We start from the raw sequence: 24,499 nt of genomic DNA on the forward strand, positions 1-24,499 counted from the left end.
TTAGCTGTGGGGAAATCAGTCCCTCCCCCCTCCTGATTTTGCTGAGATCCCAGAATAAACCATGTGGAACCTGTGTATCCTTCCTGCCCTCCATCCTTTTTTTACTGAGGTCTGCTTCTTGCCTTCCCTTATTTGGACTGTAGCTCTATCTGCATTGCAGAGGGTTGGACTAGAGGACCATTATGAGTCCTTCCAACTCTACAATTCTGTTATCTCTCACTCACAAACTCTTTTGGCCTGCTCCCAAAGGAGAAACACCAATAGCTTCCAAGCAGAGCCTGACACGAGTTTCACACAATGTATCTTAGGAAGCTGCCTTTTGCAGAGTCAGACCATTGGCTCACCTAGCCCCATACACTCTACACTGACTGGCAGCGGTCGTCTTGGGTTTCAGACTAAAGTCTTTCCCAGCAGGGGCGTAGCTAGCCGCTGGGCTGCCGGGGGCGGCAAGCCAAGCGGCACCCATGGGGGCGGGGCGTCGCTCCGTGCGCATGACATCATGACACATGCACACGGAGCGACGCCTCCGCCCGGGACAGCTGGCCCACCCCTCTACCGCTGCGCTCTGTGAGTGGAGCCATCCTGGGGAAAGGAGAGGGGTTGGACCAGCGAGGGGGGTGCGACGAAAAAAGCCGCTGAAAGGGGGAAAGCCCCCTCTTTCAGCAGCTTTTTTCGCCACTGGCTGGAGGCGGGCCGTGGGGTGACGGAGGCGGCACGTGGGGTGACAAGCGGCGGCCCCTCCCACCACTCCCACGCGCTGCCGCTCCCTCCGTCACCCCACGTGCCGCCGTTTGTTCCGTCGCCCCGGGAGCAGCAGCACTGCACACACTGTGCGCTGCTGCTCCCGGGGTGACGGAGGGAGCGGCGGCGCGTGGGAGTGGCGGGAGGGGCCACTGCTTGTCACCCCCACCCTCCCCTATCACCCGGGGCGTACCGCCCCTACTGCATCCCCCTAGCGACGCCCCTGTTTCCCAGCACTTCCTGTATAGTTTGGAGAAGGAATCCTTTGGGGGGGGAATTAAAACCTTTGTGTGTGGGGGGGCATGCCAGTCTCTGCTTGGGTGAAAAAGGTAATCAAACGGAGAGCCATTTGTTAAGCGATATCTTCACGGGTACTTTTCCCCTGCCCTTTGTTCAATTTTTAAATGTGTGTGGGGTTTTTTAAAGGCATTCCTCGGCCCCTTCAGGACTTTCAGTGCATGGCTTATTCCTGTCCTAGAAAATTTGCAACTCTATGGCTGCATTCAGATCAGACCTATTCAAAATAATGGACATGGCTTAGGTCCCATCTGCACTGCCCTTCTGGTGTATTACTTTTTTATTAATCTTTAATACAATTCCAATAAAAGCCACATTGTCACATTACCAAATTACAATCCAATTTTAAAAAAGAGAGAGCCAATTATTCAAAAACCAAATGAATCAATGTGAAATGACTTCCCGTGTACTTGGTTTCAGGTTACAAAGCTCTTATTTCTTCCTGCTTTCATAATCTTGATTAATCCAATAACAACAGTTCCGATTTTAATCCTGCACTGCACTTCTGAAACAGTATAAAACCTTTTTAAACAGTCCTGGAATGATAGTTTGCTTAGGTTGTTGAGATCTGTTAGGAGACCCCTGTTTCCCCCATTGGTGAATGAACGAATGAATGAATGAATGAATGAATGAAGAGAAGGCAAGGACACACCCCGCTGGGCATTCAAGAAGTAATCTGGTATACTATATATAAAACACGTTAGCAGCACACAATAATCCCCAAGTCAATAATATATTCTTTATCATATATTGATCATCAAAATTCTGAAAAGTATATATAAAGTTATACAAAAGCCACAAGGACTTTTAACCTGACAAGTCTGAAAACAGTCTTACAGATGTTAAACACAGTCTTTAGATTTCCTATAGATACCTGAAGATACCAACGAAGGTAAGTTCACTGAGATTTCCAATAACGTGAGGAGCATTCAAGAAGGGCATGAAGCAGGGCTGGTGAGGTACATGTCCCGGGGAGAAAATGTGTGGCCAGAAAAAGAGGCTTGGAGGATTGCATTTGTTCCCCAGGCCTGAGGTTCTCCACCCCTGCCTTATGGTACCCTTATGCTTTCCTGGAACCCTCTGCAATTTGTGATCTGCCTTCAGCACCTGTGGAAAGTTGGAAGCATGGTGAGCCTCCCACACAGGACTGCCCCTCAGTGGGCCATCGTTAGTCTCTGCCTCAGCATGCGCCCGACCTCATTGATCACTGGCCTGGTCAGCATGCATCCTTGTAGACACAGGGAGTGGAAGAGGCGTGGGATTGTGTTTGTGCATTGGGGTAGAGGGGGAGAGAACAAGGGAGATGCAGACTTGAGCTCATTTCTCATGCTTTATTTGTGCGCTTCGTCTCTGAGCTGGCGTCACCCGCGCTGTATCACCTCCCGGATCCAGCCGACGTAGTTGCAGACCTTGGTATAGATACCTGGTTTCCCAGGCTGGCCGCACACCTCTGGACCCCAAGACACGATGCCCTGAAGTTCTTCGTTGCAGATGAGGGGTCCCCCGGAATCACCCTGCACAGGGAGAAAATCCCACCCCCATGTGAAGTCTTAATAGAACATTTCATCATGTTAGCTAGAACTCAGGAACCTTGAGCTCAGGCTCTGTGACAATTCAAAATTTCCAAGGCTTTTACAAAGCCACATTCCCAGGGGTCTTCGGGGGAAAGTTTAACGATTTAACTGGTTTCTTCAAACCAGTTAAAATGAGTAGTATAGGTCTTCCTATCTACAATAGGTCATATGGTGTAGAGGCAGTGTAGCAGTCTTTGGCTTAATTTCAAGTGACTTTTGCAAGCAGTCTGTTCAGACCTCTGTTAAGAAGAATTGAGTGCCTGGGAAAGAGTGAGAGAAAGAGAAAGAGAAAGAGAAAGAGAAAGAGAGAGATAGAAGGGGAGAGAGAGAGAGAGAGAGAGAGAGAAAGAAAGACAGAGAGAGTGTTCTGTACACAGTCATCATGTGGCACCTCCCTGACAGATTATGTATCTCCAAATTTTGTCATTTGTACAAAAATGCACATACCAGAGCAAGGTGTACATATAAATGCATGTATTAGTGAAAATACCATACAAAATGCACCACATTAGGGAAATGTGCTTTGCAAAAATGCTTATATTAGGCAACACTGCATACGAACATCAGCACTAAAATGCTGATGACTCTTCTTGAAGATATTTATTTTCTAAGTCACAAATTGATCTGAAAGTGTGGAGTACTGCACTTAAGAGTGGAAAAATTAGCAACTGGGTGAAATTGAAACCCAGATGCACCCATCTCCACCTTGAGGTTTGTAAAAGTACAAAAGTACATCTGAAAAAGTACATCTGAAGAAGTGTGCATGCACACGAAAGCTCATACCAAGAACAAACACAGTTGGTCTCTAAGGTGCTACTGAAAAGAATTTTCTATTTTGTTTCGACTATGGCAGACCAACACGGCTACCCACCTGTTACAAAAAAAAAGAGACTTTAGGGGGAAAACCTCGAAGGAGACAGAAACCCCGAACAAACCCCAAAACAGTCCAATGAAGATTGAGCATGCTCAGTGCCCATAGAATTTGCAGTATCTGTTGCCGGGGGTGGGGTGGGGTGGGGCGGGGAGCGGAGAAGTGGAGAGAGTAAAATGGAATGGAGTATCCTAGGAGTGGACATGGCTGGCTGAAGCCCTGAACTGAAGCAGTCCCACACCACAGCATTTTGCTGCAGGTCCTGGCTATCGGAACTAAACATGAAGTGGCAGTTCTGGGTGTTTAAACAGAGAAAAGGTCTCGGTCTGAGCAGCTCACAGATGCTGGAACACAGCCACGGGCACACAAACCTCTACTGTCCTCAGGCAGTTCCGGGCTTAAAACATCTTGTAAAATCAAGTAATTACATGAAAGTCACTTTGGAACAGATGGAAAGCAGGTGGCCAAAAGTATGGCCCAAGAAACAAGGTATCCGAACAAGAACTAGAGACAATAAGGACCAAAGCAGGAGACAGGCAAAATGCGAACAAGGTGCACTCCAGCTATTGTTGGACTCTCAGCTCTTGCTGAGTTTGGCGTGGGTGGGGGAGGGCAGTCTGGGGGTGGCAATAGTTGTGGGGGGAATGACAGCACAGGTGGGGCAGGGAGTGGCACATTCCCATTTCATATGGTGAAATGGGATGGGCTGCCCCAGGCATGGCGGCACAGGACTCTCATTCTCCCAACACCTCCGAGCATTGCCTCATTTCACTCTGCCTAACGGCAGCGCTGGCTTGGAATGTTTATACTGTATTTTGAAAGTGACATGGGGGGAAACAGTTTTAAAGGAGCCGTTATTCTGATCTTGATTGTACCTCCCCTGTATCTGCATCTGTCTCTGTCTCTCATCTCAGGGGCGCCATCTCTAGGGGGCCCTGGGGGGCCTGAGCACCCACAAAAAAATTATTGTGGGTGCTCAGCACCCACACCACAGGGTCCCCGACGCAACTTCCAGTGCCTCGTGAAGCCCTGGAAGTCATGTCTGAGGCCTTGCGAGACCTCGGGAACTGGATTTCCACAGCCACCGGAAGTAAGGTTCTGAGGCTGTGGGGCGTGTGACGTCATGACATCATGTCCTAAAACATGACATTATGACAGCACGCTGGGCACCCATAACCTGGGGCCCAAGTCGGCACCTCTTTATCATACAATCATGCATTTTGCACACCATCTAGTTCAGGGGTCAGCAAACTTTTTCAGCAGGGGGCCAGTCCACTGTCCCTCAGACCTTGTGGGGTGCTGGACTATATTTTGGGGGGAAAATGAACGAATTCCTATGCCCCACAAATAACCCAGAGATGCATTTTAAATAAAAGCACACATTCCACTCATGTAAAAACACTCTGATTCCCAGACCGTCCACGGGCCGGATTTGGAAGGCGATTGGGCCGGATCCGGCCCCTGGGTCTTAGCTTGCCTACCCATGATCTAGTTTCACCCTAAGTTGCCTCTGAATTGACTTCCGGTTAGGTGCCGGGTAATGGCGGACGGGAGCTGAGAAGCTCCGGTTCCCCGGTGGGCTATAGGGGCTCCCGTGCCTGCGCCACGGGCCCCTTAAAACCACGGGAAGAGCGTCCCGTGGACTCTGGACTCGTGGGTCCCAGACGTGCCATCTCCGCTCCCGACCGACCCTCGTAAGGGGGGAGAACGGGTGAACGGAGCGCTGACACGGGACTGAAGAGTCGGCTGCCCCTGAGGAACGAAGCAGCGATTTCGCCTGACCTGAGCATCTGGCACTTCCTAACTTGGATTGCAGGAGAACTCTGTAAGTAAATTTGTCTTTGCTGGAACTAAGACTTTTGAAGCGTAAATCTTACAGAGAAACTTTAAAAGGAAGCCCGCTCTCTTTGAACTGCTGATAGAGCGAGGTAGCGGCAAGAGCGCTAAGCCGCGACTAACGGGAAAAAGTTTTGCTAACTCTGCTGAACTTCGTAAAAGTGACTTTAAAGTTGTTTAAACTGTTTACAAAGACTTAAAACTGGGAATGGTAACTGAAGAAGACACTGCTTCACCCTCTGGATAGGATTCCGGGTCAGTAAGCAGGCAGCGTAATTTAGTTGCCATTTTTCCTTCCTTGAATTACTTTTTTGCAACTGTTTCCAGAGAGAGACTGGGTAAACTGCTTTGTGGCCGTCTGCAGCCCAGGAAACATTGTGACTTGGTGGATACACTATATAAAACTCTACTGTTGCCTTGGGCTGTTGGAAACTAAACTCTTCTTGACTTTTGAGAGACTTTAAAACTTTAAAACTTAAGGATCTTTGCCTGTTTTTTTTGGGAGGGTTAGAACTGGTTGAAACTGCCTGGGACTGCCTGGGACTTTTGGTTCTGCTCTGCTGCCTCTTTGTTATCTGGATGGAACTGCTGGCCACCTGGTGTTGACTTTTGGGACTGTTGGCTTTCTACTGTGAATGTCTGGGACAATTACTAAAACTGGTGTGACCTTGAGACTGCAGCTGCAAAGGGAGCAAGATATGCAAGAAAGCACAAGAGCTAAAACATCACAAAGAAAGAGCTCCTTCTCTTTAACTACACAAGAACAAATGGCCCAGGCTATTGAGAAATTAACTTCAAGTATTGCAGAAATTACAGAGGGACTGAAAAAAGTTTCTGAGGATGTGAAACAGACACAATCCTCAGTAAACTCTGTTAACTTATCAGTAAACTCTGCAACAGAGAAATTACAAGCAGAAATAAAAGAATCCTCCCAAAGACTCGAAAAATCTATTGGTCAAATTGAGCAAAACGTGAGGAAAAACAGAGAAGAAATAAATAAAGTTGTTCAGGAGGTGACTGTCTTAAAAAAGGAGACAGAGGAAATTAAGGTGGTAAAGGAGAAAATTCGGACAGTGGAAGAGAAATTGGACAATATTGATCTGGAGAATATAGAAAAAATTGGATCTAGGCAGAGAAGTGTGGAAGAATCTCTCGTGTTTCTGCAACTACAACAGAGAGAAGGAAACATCCGTCTCAGAGGCCTACCAGAACTGGAGGAGGGAAGCCTAAAGGACTACATCGTAACTCAATTCTCAACATTTTGGCATTTGAAAGAAGAAGACGTCTCAGCACTCATAGTGAAGGCCTTCAGATTTGGATCCAAAGGAAAGAAAAGTTCCAAGACGGTGAGTGATTGCCTTGTTGTGCTTAACAATAGATACCAAAGAGACTATATCTTGGACCTTCATTACAAGAACAACCTAGTGGTTCAGCAGAACAGAGTTGTGCTTTTTAAAGACATCCCCAAATTTTTCCTGGATAAAAGAATATCTTACAACGACCTAACAACTGAGCTAAGAAGAAGAAACATCTCCTTTAGCTGGGAATTTCCAGAAGGACTGACTTTTTTGTTCAAAGAAAAAAGAATCAGGATAAGATCCCCGGCTGACAAGCAAAAGTTTTTAGACAAACATCTGGAAGACTTCAAGGGTTCTGCTTTAGACCCAGCGTTTATGTACCGACTACCTGGAGTGTTGCCACCTCCAGGGACCCCAGGAGTGCTTCCACCACCAGGGACACCAGGAACAGGAGACCCAAGAGACCCAGAAAAAGACAAGAAAGACCTAGCAACAGGAGGATCAGAATAAAGACTTAAAAAATGGCTCTAAAATTGATGACATGGAATGTTCGGGGATTGAACCAGAGACCAAAGAGACACAGAGTGTTCTACAGTTTGGAAAAAAAGAATTTAGACATAATATGTCTACAGGAGACCCATGTGGTTCGACGACACAGAAGAATTCTACAAAACAAAAAATTAGGCCAAGAATTTATATCATCGGATAAAGTCAAGAAGAGAGGAGTGGTAATATATGCAAAAGAGAAATACAGCCCAAGACAGCTATTCAAAGATGAAGAAGGGAGATACATTGCAATTGAAATTAAAGTACAAGGCGAAAAATTTTTGATTCTGGGACTTTATGCACCTAATGATGGTAAGTCAATTTTTTACAAAAAGATTCATGACTTGCTGTTGGAATATTTGGACTATAAAATAGTATGCCTCGGAGACTTTAATGGGGCAGTTTCCACACTAATGGACAGATCCCAGAGGGCCAAACTAACAAATGAGGGGAAACTGCCGAAGACCTTTTTTGAAATGGTTGATAATTTAAATTTGGTGGATACTTGGAGGCTAAGAAATCCTATGGAAACAGAGGCAACTTTTTTCAGTGAACCTCAGCAGTCATGGTCGAGAATAGATTATATTTGGATTTCGAACGAATTGACACCGAAACTATGCAAAGCAGAAATTGGCCCTAAAACATACTCAGACCACAATCCTGTACAAGCAAACCTAAAACTAATTTCCAAGGACTCTTTTAGATGGAGAATGGATGATACCTTGATGAGAGATACCAAGCTGGTAGAAAGGGCAGCAAAAAAGATGAAGGAGTATTTCCAATTCAATTTAAATTCGGAGGTGGAAAAGAGGATTGTTTGGGATGCAAGCAAGGCAGTAATGAGAGGGTTCCTGATAAGTGAAAAGGCAAAAAAGAAGAGACAACAAAACGCAGAAATGGAAAGACTTTTGAAATCAATCCAAGGAAAAGAGAAAGAATTAAGAGGACACCCTAAGAACCAAAAAATTCAAAAAGAAATTAAATACTTGCAATCCCAATATGCTAAAATTATAAATCAAGATATCGAATGGAAGATTAAAATGATGAAACAGAGATCCTTCGAGTCAGCAAATAAATGTGGGAAACTACTAGCTTGGCAATTAAAGAAAAGACAAAAAGCAAATATCATCAATAATTTGGTAGTAAATGGAAAGACGGTGGAGAATCCAGAGGAAATTAGATGGCACTTCCAAAAGTTTTACAAACAACTGTACAAGGAGGAGAAGATAGATGAAATAGAGATGGACCAATTCCTGGAGAAAAATGGATTGCAAAAAGTCCCAGAAGATAAAATAAGAATACTCAACCACCCTATTTCGATACAAGAGATTGAAGAAGCAATCAACAATATGCAGCTAGGAAAGGCCCCAGGACCAGATGGCTTGACTGCAAAATATTATAAATGTTTGAAAGACTGGCTATCACAGCCTTTAAAAGAAGTTTGCAACAAAATGTTAGACGGAGATAGGGCACCGGAGACATGGAAAGAGGCCTATATCACACTGATTCCGAAACCAGATACAGACAAAACTGTAATGAAAAATTACCGTCCAATTTCACTTTTAAATGTGGATTATAAGATTTTTGCGAATGTCATGGCTACAAGATTAAAAAGAGTGCTCAAAGATTACATACATAAAGACCAAGCAGGTTTTTTACCAGGTAGACAAATAAATAACAACACAAGAATAGTTGTGGACATTTTAGAGAAACTGGAAAAAAACATAAATACGGATGCGGCACTGATGTTTATAGACGCAGAAAAAGCCTTTGATAATATTTCTTGGACATTTATGAAGAAAAATCTGGAAAGAATGGCAGTTGGACAACGATTTTTAAATGGCATTAATGCCATTTATTCAGAACAAAAGGCAAAAATTATAATTAACAGTGTGATATCGGAGGAGATCAGAGTGGAAAAAGGAACAAGACAAGGGTGCCCTATCTCCCCTTTATTATTCATTACGGTCCTGGAGGTTCTTCTAAATATGTTACGAAAAGAGAACCAGATTAAAGGAATAAGGGTGGGAGAGAAGGAATATAAGGTACGTGCCTTTGCAGACGATTTAATGTTATCCCTACAAGACCCTGAAAGTAGTGTCCCCAAAGCATTGGAATTAATCGAGAAGTTTGGGCAGGTAGCCGGCTTCAAACTCAACAAACAGAAGACCAAAGTGCTGACTAAAAATATGAAAACAGAACAAATATACGAGCTACAAGAATCTACTGGCCTCAATTTCGCTAAGAAAGTAAAATATCTAGGGATCAACCTTACTGCAAAAAACCTGAACCTGTACAAGGATAATTATGAGAAGCTGTGGACTGAGATAAAAAAAGACTTAGAGATATGGACAAGATTAAAACTCTCACTAATGGGCAGAATAGCTGCTGTGAAGATGAACGTCTTACCAAGGATGCTGTTTTTATTTCAAGCCATTCCAATTTTAGATAAGTTGGACTGCTTTAAGACATGGCAAAAGGACCTATCAAAATTTATATGGCAGGGAAAAAAGCCTAGAATTAAATTTAAGATTTTAACGGACTCTAAGGAGAGAGGAGGCTTTGCTTTGCCGGACTTAAAGATTTATTTTGAAGCGGCGGCCTTTTGCTGGTTGAAAGATTGGTTTAAATTGGAAAATACTGATGTGCTGGATTTGGAAGGCTTTGATAACATGTTCGGTTGGCATGCCTATCTTTGGTATGACAAGGCTAAGGTCCACAAGACTTTTAAAAACCACATTGTTAGAAAAGCCTTGTATCAGGTTTGGTTGAGATATAAAGACTTGTTAGAGAGAAAGACCCCTAGATGGATTTCACCGGTGGAGGCCAAGGCCTATAAGAGACCTAATATGTCTGCAAGATGGTTAAGATATGCAGATATATTGCAGCAGGAGGGTGAAGTGTTTAAATTGAAAGGTTATGACCAGGTAAAAAGTGAGGTCACCGACTGGCTGCAATATCATCAAATATACGAGATTTTTAAAGCAGACAAGAAGATTGGTTTTCAAGTTGAAAAATCAAAACTGGAAACAGAGCTGATTGAATCGAATTCAAAAAACCTTTCCAAAATGTATAACTTGTTGCTAGAGTGGCATACGAAAGACGAAATGGTTAAATCAACAATGATAGATTGGGCAAAGGATGTGGGACACAACATCATGTTGGAGGACTGGGAAAGATTGTGGAAGGAAGGTATCAAATTTACAGCCTGTAATAATTTAAGAGAAAACATTATGAAAATGCTTTATAGATGGTATTTAACACCAGTTAAGATTGCTAAGATGAACCCGTCAATGACTAATACGTGCTGGAAATGTAAATCAGTGGAAGGTACCTTTTATCATATGTGGTGGACATGCCCAAGGGTTAAAGCCTTCTGGGATAAGATTTACAATGAACTCAAAAAGGTAATGAAAATTACCTTTAGTAAGAAACCAGAGGCTTTCCTTTTGAGCATGACCAACGAACAGATACCCAGTCAAGATAGAGTATTTTTTATGTATGCCACAACAGCAGCTAGCATTTTATTGGCAAGAAATTGGAAGGGTGAAGAGATCCCAACGGTGGAAGAATGGCAGATGAAGTTAATGGAATACATGGAGCTTGCTGAACTGACCGCGAGAATCCGCGACCAGAGGGAGGAGAAGGTGTCGAAGGATTGGAAGAAATTTAAGGACTACTTAGTTAATGGTGTAAAATTGAATATTTGAGCAGAACTAGCTGTTGAACAGGCTTTAGCTAGATAAATTTAAGTTAAAGTTTTGGTAAGAATTTTACAGTATAAGATACAAATAAGAATGTCTAAAGATTTGAGAATAGATTAAGAACTATGTTTCTAGTAAAGGAATCTAAGGATAAATAAGATGGTTAATAGTTATGAAAGTAGATATATAGCTACCTAAAGTATATTTGGATTAACAATGCAGTGGAGGGCGTGGGGGAAGTCCTTTATGCTTAGAAGATAGAATAAGAACGAGATAAAGATAAGTGTTTAGACAGGTTTGTATATGTTTTTCTTATGTTTATTGTGTTTTTGTTTGATTTGTTTATTGTTTATTGTATTCTGTATTTTCATTGTATTTGTGTATGTTTTGTTCTTTTATATATGCATATGGAAAATAATAAAATCTTTAAAAAAAAAAAAGTTGCCTCTGAATTAAAGCATTTCCCTCACCTGGCAAGTGTCAGCACCTCCTTCCCTCACACCAGCGCACAACATGTTCTCGGTGATGGCATCAGGATACACTGCCTCACACTCCCTCTGCGTGATGATGGGCAGATAAATACACTGCAGTTCTTCAGGGATGCTTGCTGTAGAGATGACAGTTACCAAGGTCAGGGGACGCCAAACATTTTGGACCAGTAGCACACTTGGAATTTTGTGAAAGGGTGGTGGGCGCCAGTCACAAAATGGCGCCCGCAGGAGCATGACAGGACACAAAGTTAGAGAGTGCACAGTCATTGCTGCTCCCTCTCGGGCAAGGCAACCATGGGAACTGGAACTCTGGAAGCATTCCCCAGTACTTGGAAAAATATACCACATAGGCATTTCTCACATTTACACACACATACATACCACAAATACAAAGCCACACATATATCTCCCCGCTCTCTCTGCCCAAGCACACCCTTCCCTCTCTCTCACAAACCACACATACACAGAGATCATATATTTCAGGGCTAGGTGGTGAAACACTGTCCGAAAATCTGGACTGGCTGCTGCCAGTTAGTGTTGACACTACTGAGCTAAATGGGCAATTGGTCTGACAATAAGGCCACTTCCAAGAGAAGGGCTGTAGCTCCAGGGTAGAGCATCTGCTTCACATGCAGAATGTCCAAGGTTCAATCTCCAGCTCCTGCAGCTGGGGCTGCCTGAAGCCCTGGAGAGCTGCTGCCAGCCCATGTAGGCACTACTAAGCTTTGTTGGCATGGTTTGGCCTTTGTGTTCTTTGGAACATTGTTTGAATAAAGGGATCTCGATCAATTGGCTGCTTTGCTTGATCAATACAACCCACATCTATATGGTGGCAAAATCTTTCCAGCTGCTCCTGTAGCCCCTCTCCCACCTCTGCCTTAAAATTTTTAAAATATTCAAAGACCCTACGTCTTGAGCTGCTGGTTCTGCCCCACCCTGTCACAAGGCACTGCGTTCCTGGAGCAACGCACTGACTGGCCACGTTGATGGGCTGGACACTGTCGGTGATGACCGCTGGCGAGGAGAGCCTGATCAGCATGATGTCATTGTCCTTGCTGACGGAATCATAGTTTGGGTGAGGCACGAGCCGGACCGCTCTCTTTTGTTGTACACTGTCCTCCATGCGCATCATATTGTGCACTCCTAGGCGCACGTAAGTGGTGCTGCAGGAAAGCAAGGCAAAAGGGGGTTACTTGGGAAATCTGCAAGAAAGAGGAGTAGTTAAAAGTCTAGAGTGGCATGGTGTTGTGGACTGGCTGGGGAACCCTCAAGGGAAGAAGGCTCAGAGCCCAGGGATTGTTGGTGGGATGACGATGAGTGGTCAGAGGGAAAAGAGGGAGCAGGCTGGGTGGAGGTGGTGTTGGAAGCTGAAGAGGCAACAGGGTTTAGTGAGTGGGAAGAAGCTGTGGCAGAGAACAGTCCAGAACTGGAGGAAGAATCGGAGGCTGGAGAGGAGGAGTGCCAAGAGGCAGGTTGCTGAAGGAGCCAGGGAAATATCCCCCTCCTGAGTTGACCAGCTCCCCTCCTCCTGGTCTCCCAGAACACAAAGAGGAATGAGGAGGGCAGAGCAAAGAGAGACAAGATAAAGACACCTCAGGTTGCTGGGGAAGGACCAAAGGAGGAGTCTTAGAGAGCAGTGGGAAGTCCTCACAACTGCCTCTTTGGAGCAAGACCTAGGAAGAGTTGCTGGGATCACTAGGCCTGTGCTATTTTAGTTTCTTTGAATAAAGCGTTAACTGACACAGGGTGTTTTATTGCTGGCCTGCTCCCGACTCCAGCTCCTGACAGCTGGGTGGGCAACTTGCCCTAATTTCATGTGGCCCTCAGTCTAATTTCATCCTTTAAATGTATGGTGTGTGCACTGCCAAAGAGTGAGAAGGGGTGGCAGAGAGAGGGGGTACTCCACCCACTTCTGGCTCTAGTCCCACCACCATCAACCACCAGCTCCTAATATCTTCTAGAGAATGTAGCCCTTTGCAGTAAACAAAAGAAGCTTTTCGTCCTAGTATAAAAGATGCCACCACTACTATCCATTTTCTCTTACAAGAACTGCCACGGCTAGAGCAAAGTTCATGGGTGCAGTCTTGTGACCTGTTAACCACTTAGGCTGATGTTTCATTGTCTTCTGCAACATGTTCTTGCCTCAGTCACTGTGGATTAGTGGCGAGTTCATTCTGCTTTAGTTTGTTCTGTGATGCTTCCCCAATGCAACCACACTATCGCTGTCTGGAGGGGATGTTGTGTAACAAAAGCAGGACAAATAGGAATCCAGAACATTTGCGGCATAAAAAGTTGTGGGGCTTGAGCAGGAAGTTACAGGATATTCATTGATTGGAAGTGGAGCTAGTGTGACTGTCCCAAACCTTCTGCAGGCGCCAACAGTACTGAGAGTGGGATTGAGTGTGCCCACCTAGAAGGCACCATGAGCACAAGTCGTCATGTGCCCAATTAAAGGACAGCTGGGGGGGGGGGCCTTAGGCAGAAGAGGGGATTTTGTTAGAGGCAGTCTGTGTCAGGGGCTGGACTGAGGAGGAATGGTGGGGACCCCCCTCCTCCTGAACCTTCCCGAGAACAGGAGGGCAGTATAGATTTAGAACAGTGGTTTGCAGAAGGGCATAGTTCAGAGGCTGCAGAGGGGAGGAGCTGGGAAATATTGGGAGAGCAGCAGGAAGAAGAAGCACCAGGGAAGAGACAGCTAACAGACTCAGTGCCTCTTGAAAGCATTCCTGACGCCCCACTCCCAGAACAAGGCATGCCTTGAGAGTAATAGAACAGAAAATTAAGAGGCAGAAAGCACAGATCAGCCGGTGCAGGGGTGATGTAGAATAGGAGAGACAGAAGGGGTGGGACTTCACTCAGAGCAATGCATTCCTTCATCTCTCTCTGGCTGCATAGTGAATAAGTTACTTGGTAAGAACTGTTTTTTGTTTATCTGCTTCTTGGTTGCCACCGTGGGAGGGATCGGGTTCCCTGAAGCCTGACAGTCTGCTAGGTCAAAGAGGCAAAGGCATACCCTGGGAGTCTGCAGTGTGCAGCGGTCAACACCCACTCCATGGTCACCAGAGCCCCGCTGCAATAGAACCGGTTCATGTCATAGATGGCTGCATGCCAAGGTTGGAAACCTTTCATGCATGCGGTTCCTCCAACGATTCGTGAATCTTCTAGCGCAGCCGCTGCAAATGGGGGGGGGGGAGAGAAGAACAGGGACAGGGCCGTTTTAGAGGGATCGGCCGCCGTGGCACGGCGATCCCTCGGCGCCCCGGCGTGCCGCCTCTCCGCCCGCCTCCCTCCCGCGCTGGTCGCCCCTCGGGAGGGGGGGTGGGCGAGCGGGGGATGAGGGGCGTGGCGCTGGAGCAGCGCGGGGCTTTGCGCGCCCTTCCCAGCACTCCAGCTGGGGCTCCAGAGGGCGGCCGGCTTGTAGCTCGCCCGCCGGCGCGCGAGTGCCCGCCCGCCCGCCTGTGAGGGCGGGGGCGGGTTGGGGAGGGGGTGCCCAGTATGCTGGCAGGTTCGCGGGGGTGCCCCTGGGGGGCACGGCGCCCTGGCACGCTGCGCCACCCAGCCCCTATGACGAGACGGCCCTGAACAGGGACAGTAAGAAAGGCTCTGCTGCGGATCCATCAAGCCTAGCATCCTGTTTCCCAGCCAGTGGCCTATCAGATGCCTCTGGGATGCCCATTAGAAGAAGATTAAGACCATAGCTCTTTCCCATTGCTGTATCCTCAGCAACTGGTACCTAGAGATGCCTCTGAACTTGGAGCCTGCACATGGCTACCATGTCTGGTTGCATGCATAGATCATGGGATGGGAACCCATGGCCCTCCAGGCATTGTTGGCCTCCGACATCTATCAGAAGAACTGCCCACCTGGGCAGTTTTATTCTGTGAACCACCCTGAGATCTTATGATGAAGGGTGGTATATAAATCTAATAAACAACAACAACAACAACAACAACAACAACAACAACCTGATGTCACAATGACTTGTGATGCAAGGTGCTTACAAGCCCCAAAGTTGGGACGTCAAAGCCCCCTGCAGCAAGGTGCTGCTAAAACAAAGTTTCTCCCCATTCTTCTAATAGGGGGTTTCCATGCAAACTGCTTCCTGAATCAGGGAGGAATTTGCATGGAATGCCACTGAATTGAACAGGATTTCACCCCCTGCTCACTAGCTGATGAGCAGGCATTAAATCCTTCTCAGTTTGCCTGTGTGCCTCTGTTCCTTGCTGGCTGAGTTGATGGGCTGAGTGGACAGCTTATGGGTGGACTGGCATGGCTTGGGACAAATGGTCTTATGGGCCAACTTAGACCCCCTGGCATGCCATGATTGCTGTGAGATAGAGGTTCCCCACCCTTGTTATATGGAAGCAGTGGGAAACCTCAGGTGTGTGTGTGTGTGTGTGTGTGTGTGTGTGTGTGTGTCTGTGTGTGTGTCTGTGTGTACAGCTCTGCAGCCCTCTCTATTTGGGCCTCAGGACTCCCCACAGGCCCCACCTGCTTCCCAGCTGCACCCCTTCTCCACAGCCCACACTGGTCCTGCTTTGCACCCTTCTGGAATGTTCTATCCTGGCTAAAAAATATCCTTGAACTCTGCCAATGCTTCTTGTTTACCTGGAGGAAGGACAGAGAGTGATGTGTGAGTAAACTATCATTCGTTGCTCCACCCACTTTTCCTTCTGGCCCCGCCCACCAACACTGTGGCCCCTGGAAGGTAGCCTACAAGGTAATTCAGCCCTAAGGCTGAGGAAAGCTGCATCAGTGCTCAGTGAAACAAGGTCCTAGGCTCAAATAGTGCGTCTCCAGATAGGGATGGGTGGCGCTCCTACCTCAAATCCTGGAGAGCTGCTGCCAGCCAGTGCTGACATTACTGGTCTGACTTGGCATACCCTGTGTACATCTGAGCAACATGCTCCATGTGCGCTGTCATTTACCTGAGGTTGAAATCTCCATTTAGAACAGTGACTGGGTTTGGAAACATGTTTGTACAATCTTACCTCCTGACACCAACAGCAATGCCAGCGAAACCATCTCCATGGCTGTCATGTCACCGCATGAGACCATGAAGGGCCTGTCTGTCAGTAGACCTGCTGAGGAGAGATGCAGAGTGAATGGTCACAGAAAGCCAAGGTAGTGTTTGTGGATAGTGGGTACAGCAGGAATGGGGAGCCAGTGGCTCTCCAGATATTCTTGGACTCCAATTTTCGCCAACCACTGCCATCATGGCCAGTGGTTAGGGATGATGGGAGTTGCAGTCCAGCAATATATTCACCATCCCTGGGATGTAGAGATACCTGAATTCACATTTCTGCCTAGGTGTGAAATTCACTGCAATACCTCAAGCCTCAAAGGGAGAAGGACACCAGTTGTTGGCAGAGCACATAATTTTCAGAGCTTAGAAAGCCTGTTTTAAAAAGGAACTAGTTTTAGTTTCAGTCCAACATGTTGAAAAAGGAACTGATTCTAGTTTACCACCATCCCTTTACAAAGCAAACTACAGTGGTACCTCTGGTTACGAACCTGATTCGTTCCGGAGGTCCGTTCTTAACTTGAAACTGTTCTAAACCTGAGGTACCACTTTAGCTAATGGGGCCTGCCGCACTGCCGCCACGTGATTTCTGTTCTCATCCTGGGGCAAAGTTCTTAACCTGAGGTTCTACATCCGGGTTAGTGGAGTCTGTAACCCAAAGTGTTTGTAATCCAAGGTGTTTGTAACCTGAGGTACCACTGTAATTTGGTTCATGTTAAATTCATAGTTCAAGTTCATCTGAATGATCCTTGACAATTCCTCCCCCCCCCGCCCCCATTCAGGATGTTACAAGTCAGCTCTCCACATTTCCATATCAGTTTGTGAATATTGTATGGACAAATCCTCACGAGAATTCAGCAGCATTTTAATACAGATTTCTAATATACACATTTGCATGCAATTTCCCCTAATAGACACATTTTTGCAAAGCAATTTATCCCGACATTGCATTTTTATGTTATTTTTAAACTAGAAAGTATATTTTTGTGAACACTTTACCCCAGTATTTGCATTCTCTTACTTTACTAAGAGAAGTGCATTTCAAACTTTGGAAAAGTGGGAATTTTGAAGTGCAAATCTGTTGAGTTCACTTTTAAATGCAAACTGAATTGAATTTCCATCGAATTCCTAGGTACAATAGGAGGCGTTTTTGCCTCGCCTTCCTTTCACATCAGGGGAAGCAGTCATGGCTGCTGCCTGGAGTAAGTCACCCTGAACTCAGGGGCTTACATCTCTTTAAAAGGCAGGAAAGTAGGCAGTGTTTTACCAGGGATAGGTACCAAGAAGGGGATTTATTTCTGGTAAATAAGAGACGATTGTGGCAAATTCGCCATCATCACCCAGCTGTCATTCAGAGGCATGTTCTGGTCTACATGGGATTTCAAAAAAATATTTCTATAATGCCCTTCATTGAGAACACTAAAATAGATTTACTTGCATATATTTCCCAGTTGGCTGGGGAACTCTGTGAGACACAGGAAAATGGTGAAATGTCACATCACTTTAAAAACAAACAAACAAACACATATAGTTCTTCTTGTGATAGGAAGAAATGGAAACTCAACAAGAAGGGTATTAGTTGAACATCAGCCTTCTTTACCATAGAAACGTTTTATTAAAAATTACTATCTGGCATTTGTAGGCAGGTTACTTATCAATAGGTCTAACCAGAACTAAACGGGACAAAACGAAATGCATTCTGACATTTTATAAGCCATTCCGATGAGCACGAGAATAGAAAAACAGACGTATATTTGCAAGGAGCTCTCCAGTAGCCCCTTCTAGCAAAAGGTCACTTGCAAAAAATAATAATAATCTGATTGAAATCTTCGACAGCCCCCTTGCCCACAATCTTTCATGATGAACTGGGAAGCTTTGCTTCCAAACAAGGGCATCCTAGTCACCTTCTCTGGTGAGATCTCAGAAGGAATGACATCCATCTCTGAGAAAGATAAAGAGCAGTCCCACCTACCTGTCTGTGATACAACTGGAGGGTTTGGAGGAACGCTGTGACCTGATGCCTGCCGACAACGCCTGGCTGGTTCTACTTTAATGAACAGGGTGATAAAGACGGATCTGCAGAGTATTCATCACCATGTGTGACTAGTTTTGTATCCAGTAGATTCCTTGATGTCTTGGTCCGCACGAGTCCCACTTTTGAGCTCTCCCCAACTGCTGTATACTTTCCCGTCCCAACAGGGCCAACACTTTTCTTCACGACTTGTGCCTGCATCTGCCACACGCCTTTACAGGGCCTCAGACGCCTCATCTGCTATTGTTAATTTCTAGGCACTCCTCCTAATGAAGAGGTGTCAGCCTTTAATTATTATTACAAGGATCTCCCCCCTCTTTGTTGGATAAGGCTGAAAATTGAGCAATGGTCGCTGGGAAGGGCCTTAGAGAGAGAGAGATTAGTGTCAGCCTCCCCACTATTGTTCCACGACAGGTCTTTGCCACTTTAGTTTTTAACTGGATTGAAAAGCGTAAATGCACAGACCTGGTAATAATTTTCTGTCAAGCCCAAGGAACTGCGCAAGTTAAAAACACAGATCATGGGAATGGAGCCTGCTTTGTGGAAAGTTGCTCACTTTGTGTGGTTGGTTTCATTAATTCATAGTTCAGTCAGGCTGCTTTTAGCTCACCTTTCAGTCCAAAGGAACCCAGTTTGAAATGCAGAGCCCAACACTGCACAGATCACCAGGTCGGGGCGGGGAATTAAAGGGCAGGGAGCAAAGGGCACAATTCAGCACTGGGACTTGTTAATTGCCCAAAGACACCAAGTGTTGGTGCCAGCCCTGGCTAGCAGCCTATCTGACCTCATAACACTGTGGTCATGTTAAAACAAAGGAGCCCCAATTTTGCCACAGTGGGCTTTAGGTGAATATGCCACGAGAAGCTGCCTGTCCCAGAGAAAGGGATGTAAAAAGCACCGTGTTCTGCCCTACCCTGTCTGTCTCTGTCACATGTGTCACCATTTCTGTTCCGCTGCAATTCGTCTTCTGCCAGAAATGATGTGGTTTGTCTTGCTGTCAGCATAACTTGCTTAACTTACTCGATTTATGGAATTAAGTATATAAACAATGAACATTATGCAATTTGTGTAATTGATTATGTAAATTATGTAAGTTAAGTTACAGTTACATTATTCCAACCCGTTCATTTCAGTGCAAAGGAAACATGGTGGTGGTGGGGAGAGGGGCATAACTGAAAACAATAACAGCTGTGATTTCTGATCATATTCAGTTGAATTATTTCTGCTCTCAACATGGGACATATAATGGCAATTTCTGCACCCATTTCTGCCTCAAACTTGGCATATGTCCCCCCCCCTTCCCCTTGTAAGAAACTGATCCACTGGATAGTAGAGAGACATGACCAAAAGCATTCACCTAAAAAGCAAAAGTGCCCACTGGCCTAAATGTGGGGTAAAAAAAGGTAAAGGGACCCCTGACCATTAGGTCCAGTCGTGTCTGACTCTGGGGTTGCGGCACTCATCTCGTGTTACTGGCCGAGGGAGCTGGCGTACAGCTTCCGGGTCATGTGGCCAGCATGACAAAGCCACTTCTGGTGAACCAGAGCAGCGCACAGAAACGCCATTTACCTTCCTGCCGGAGTGGTACCTATTTATCTACTTGCACTTTGACATGCTTTCGAACTGCTAGGTGGGCAGGAGCTGGGACCGAACAACGGGAGCTCACCCCGTCGTGGGGATTCGAACCGCCGACCTTCTGATCAGCAAGCCCTAGGCTCCGTGGTTTAACCCACAGCGCCACCCACGTCCCTAAATGTGGGGTAAGCAGCCTCATATAACCAACTTGCTTAAATCTAATTAATGCATAAAGGGGTTAAGAACATAGAGTAAGCTGTCCTGCCAGGCTTAGCTAGGTCACACACTCCACCTTGGGAAGGGTTTTCCAGCCTTTGTTCTTTTCACTTTTCGCCTTTTGAACCATACCAGGAAGGAGGTCAAAGCTGAATGCTCCAGGATATTCTATTTGAATATATGAACCAAGCTTAGACCATGTGGCTTTAGTCAGCCATCTTTGTGGTTTTATACAAATAATTTAGAAATATTTACTAATTTGGAACCTAAGTTTACTGCCTAAATTTTCTTTCTGCTGTACGAAAAAGCCCATGAATCTGACCTTTGAAGAGTTTGTAAGCAAACCATTTCTAACTTACCAAACATGTGTTCTCTTTGTATGGAGTATGGAGATGGCCTGCTGCTATATAAGCCTGCATCTAAGTTACTGCAGGTCAGAGATTCTAACAACGCTGGAGGCAGCAAAGGTATAGAAATGGGCTGCACCATAGAAGACACAAAAAGTGTCTGCTTCAAAATGGTTCTGATAATTTGACTTTTGTAAAATAGTAGAATGTCCTTATAAATAGTGGTATGCCCAACTTGTTTCAGTTTTTTTTTTAAAAAAAAGTTATTTAGGGACACAGCAACACAGTTTTCCTATTAAGATTATGTCTTTTTTATAGTTGCGCATTCCTAGGGTTTTTTTGGACCTTAGAGGGATGGGTGCCGACAGGAATTTTCCCAGTGCTACACAGAGGAGTAAGTAAGTTAGGAAGCATACATACTAGCATCAGTGAATAGGTCTACAATTTATCTGATGGGTGGTGAGCTGGTGACAAGGTCTGGGTAGACTAAAGATTTCCCTGAAAATACCCAACATGCCAGGATAACAACACTGGCCCATATTTCAGGGTTATGCTACCCTTCCTGAACTTGGTGCTCTCCAGATGTTTGGGGCTGCAACAAGGAAATACTGGCTGGGGATGATGGCAGCTATCAAAAACATCTGGAGGGGGCAACCAAGTTACGGAATGCTGGTGTAGACAACAGATGTCTAGATGGACCAATTTCTGACCTGGTACAAGTTGAATCCCTACATTCCTATGGGTGAGGGCAGGCTAGGTAAAGGTAAAGGTACCCCTGACTGTAAAGTTCAGTCACGGACGACTCTGGGGTTGTGGCGCTCATCTTGCTCTATAGGCCGAGGGAGCCGGCGTTTGTCCGCAGACAGCTTCCAGGTCATGTGGCCAGCATGAATAAGCCGCTTCTGGTGAAACCAGAGCAGCGCACGGAAATGCTGTTTGCCTTCCCGCCGAAGTGGTACCTATTTATCTACTTGCACTTTGACGTGCTTTCAAACTGCTAGGTTGGCAGGAGCAGGGACCGAGCAACAGGAGCTCACCCCATTGCAGGGATTCGAACCGCCAACCTTCTGATCTGCAAGCCCTAGGCTCTGTGCGTTAGACCACAGCACCACCCGCGTCCCTGTCTATGGTCAAATGTGTTGTGTATTGATTCAAGGGTTATCATATCTGATTACTATTGTCTGTATTCACATTAGGAGAAAGTAACTGCCTTCCTGTTCCACAAAGAGTGTTACATGAAGAAGCTGTCTCCTGCCTGCTCTGTCAGAGCTGAAATCACTTGCTGAATCACGATCCCCACGTTACAACAACTGGCGACGAGGATGGGATCCGGAATGCTGAGGAGCGGTTAAACGCAGCCCTGCCTCAGAGTCCGGATTGCAGCAGAGAACAAGACTCACTGGCCAGCTGAGAAGACGACCCTGCCCCTTGGAGAATGGAGAGTCCAAGTGTATTGGAGCTCTTCCAGCCATCAGAGCCCCACACGTGGGAGGACTACGCTGAACGCTTCGAGTTCTTTGCGGCGGCTCAAGGGATCACCGATGCCGGCAAAAGAAGGGCCACATTCCTGAGTTGCTGTGGGCCCGAGACTTTCAAGCTGGCCAAGGCATTGCTGGCCCCAGCGAAGCTGAGTGAGACACCTCTCAAAGATATTCTTGCACGTCTAACAAGCCATTTGGCGCCTACCGAGACCAAGATGGCCAGACAGATGGAGTTCTATAAGAGACAACAGCGTGCTGGGGAGTCAGTAACCGCATTTCTGGCCAAACTCCGGAAGCTCGGGCAGTACTGTGGCTTCCAAAATCTGGAAGAGACTCTCCTGGATCGGTTTGTAGGGGGCCTGAGCAGCAAAAAGGCCTGAAGACGCATTGTGGCCAAAGAAGATGTTACCCTTGCGTCCGCCTTGAAGGAGGCCACTGCCATGGAAAACTATGAAAGAGAGGAGCTGGATGCCAGTCGCAAGGCCACAAAGCCGCAGATAGAAGCTGCGCATGCCATGGACGAGCGAGAGGCTAGTCCAAGCCAGAGCCCAGTCCGCGGTGTCGAGTCGGTGCGTCACGCTGGCACAGCACACAAAGATCGCCGAGGCACTTGCCCAGGTTGTGGCGGGAACCATGAGCAGAAGAGTTGTCGTTTCCGGAATGCTGTGTGCTGGAAGTGCGAGAAGACGGGACACATCGCCAGGGTCTGTTGATCGGCGACGTCGGAAGCGACAGGATCACCTAGATTGGCGTGTCGCAGACCACCCACCGCAACTCATCTTTTAGAGGACTGCAACTATGTAACAGAGATCAATGGGAGGATCGTGCAGTTCCCAGCGCAAGGCAAGGCACATGTGAAAGTGAAGATTGAGGGTCAGCCATGCATCATGAAGGTGGACTCCGGATCTGGATTCACCATCGTGTCGGAACAGACTGCGGGGGCATTCTTCCCTGGGGGTAGGTTTCCTTCTCTGCAGCCCTTCCCAGCAACCTTGCAATCATATTCAGCGGGCCGTGTCCACATTTTGGGAATGTGTGCCGTGAAAGTACATTTCCGGGACAAACAGGCCGTGCTCAAACTGGTGATTGAGAAGGGAAGTCGCCCCAGTCTCCTGGGCACTGACTGGTTCCCCGCTCTGGGACTGAGTATAGCCAGGCTTAATTCTATCCAAACCTCCCCTGAGATGAGTGAGGCATTATGCAAGGAATTTGCTGGACTCTTTAATGGGAAAAATGTATACACTCTTCTGCAGCTTTGTGTAACCATCTGCTCCTTGCCCCATCTGGAAGCTTGCTGTGCCATATCAGACCTAGGTTCAGGGCAATTCCCTTGTGCTGCCTTCTCACTTAATTGCTCCCTTCCTTATGGCAACAAAACTTTGGTTTCACAACCAGTCCAGTCAGACTTCTTGCCAGACACAAAGCATGAGCTAAGTGCAGTGGTGGTTGCAAGGTAATTGCAGCCCACGCTGCCCAAACAAGTCTGGATAGACCTCAGGCTCTAGCAAGGTCACACCGCCGAGGAAAGCAGCAGAAGGTGTCTTTAGGGCTAGCACCCGGAACCATTGTCCCATCTACTAAATGGACAGGTCAGCCCTGCACATTCCTAGGGTATGAGTCTGACTTGATGGATCTCCCATGCGCTGCTTTCTTATTTTCACATATGTTGTTCTAGGCATGGCTTAGAGGGCACAAAGGTAGGGCTGCCCTTGAAGACTGTCTGGAAACTTGAAAATATTGCTGTGGCCCATCCTTTGGCAGGCACAGGCCGATGAGAGTTTGTTACACCTTTCTTACAATGCTTTATTGACTACCCTTCCCACCTCACCCCCTGGATCCAATTCAAAATGGTGGCTTAGACCTAGAAAGGTTTAAATGATTTGGGCTCATATAAACACCTCTCCTCTTCCAGTGAAGCATTCTCCTATATGAAGAGCATCTCCCCAGCTCCAACATGTGCATTAAGATCTGCTAATAGGATCCTTTTTTTTTCTTTTTGCAGATCCAAGATTAGCATCCACTAGAGCTTCAGTCATAAATGTTCTCCATGAGTTCACTGAATATGTAGAAGGTGGATCTGCCTTCTGGATCTGCCCCCAACATCGGTGTGGCAGCTGCCTTCATCCTCTGCCCAATTGGTGGAAGGTCTGAATGGTAATTCTATGTATGTGCATGCTACAGTACTGCCTATGTACTATGTACCCCTTTGGATGTCCCACAAAGGTGTTCAGGCCTGTACCTAACACTTGCTGATAGATAGAATAGTGTAGCTGTGTAGAGTTCTTTAAGCATTATTCACAGCTTCCTAGAAACAGCATCTATCCTAGAAAGGCCACCTGGCCAGGAGTTGTGGGGCCATGTGTCCCTTAGAGCTAGGGTTACCTAGGCTCACATGTGAGTCATAAAACAGTGACTCAGCACTTTTAAGTTTTAAGTGCTGAGTAGCGTAGGATGGGAATATCTAGGT

The 24,499-nt window shown here is 46.3% G+C and overlaps 1 protein-coding gene across 1 annotated transcript in view; it reads right to left on the reverse strand.

Moving 5' to 3' along the window:
• Positions 1–2,355: 2,355 nt before the first annotated feature.
• LOC117051974 overlaps positions 2,356–24,499 on the reverse strand; it is a 35,725-nt gene continuing 13,581 nt past the window's right edge. Inside the window, exons 7-12 of the mRNA XM_033158702.1 lie at positions 22,304–22,611; positions 16,350–16,439; positions 14,372–14,531; positions 12,268–12,521; positions 11,338–11,474; positions 2,356–2,552 (exon numbers count right to left, since the gene is read on the reverse strand). Of these exons, the coding sequence (XP_033014593.1) occupies positions 2,400–2,552; positions 11,338–11,474; positions 12,268–12,521; positions 14,372–14,531; positions 16,350–16,439; positions 22,304–22,611 (1,102 nt within the window). The 3' untranslated portion in view covers positions 2,356–2,399. The remainder of the gene's footprint in view (positions 2,553–11,337; positions 11,475–12,267; positions 12,522–14,371; positions 14,532–16,349; positions 16,440–22,303; positions 22,612–24,499) is intronic.

This window comes from Lacerta agilis, chromosome 8, assembly GCF_009819535.1.
Source record: "Lacerta agilis isolate rLacAgi1 chromosome 8, rLacAgi1.pri, whole genome shotgun sequence".
Classification (NCBI taxonomy): domain Eukaryota; kingdom Metazoa; phylum Chordata; class Lepidosauria; order Squamata; family Lacertidae; genus Lacerta; species Lacerta agilis.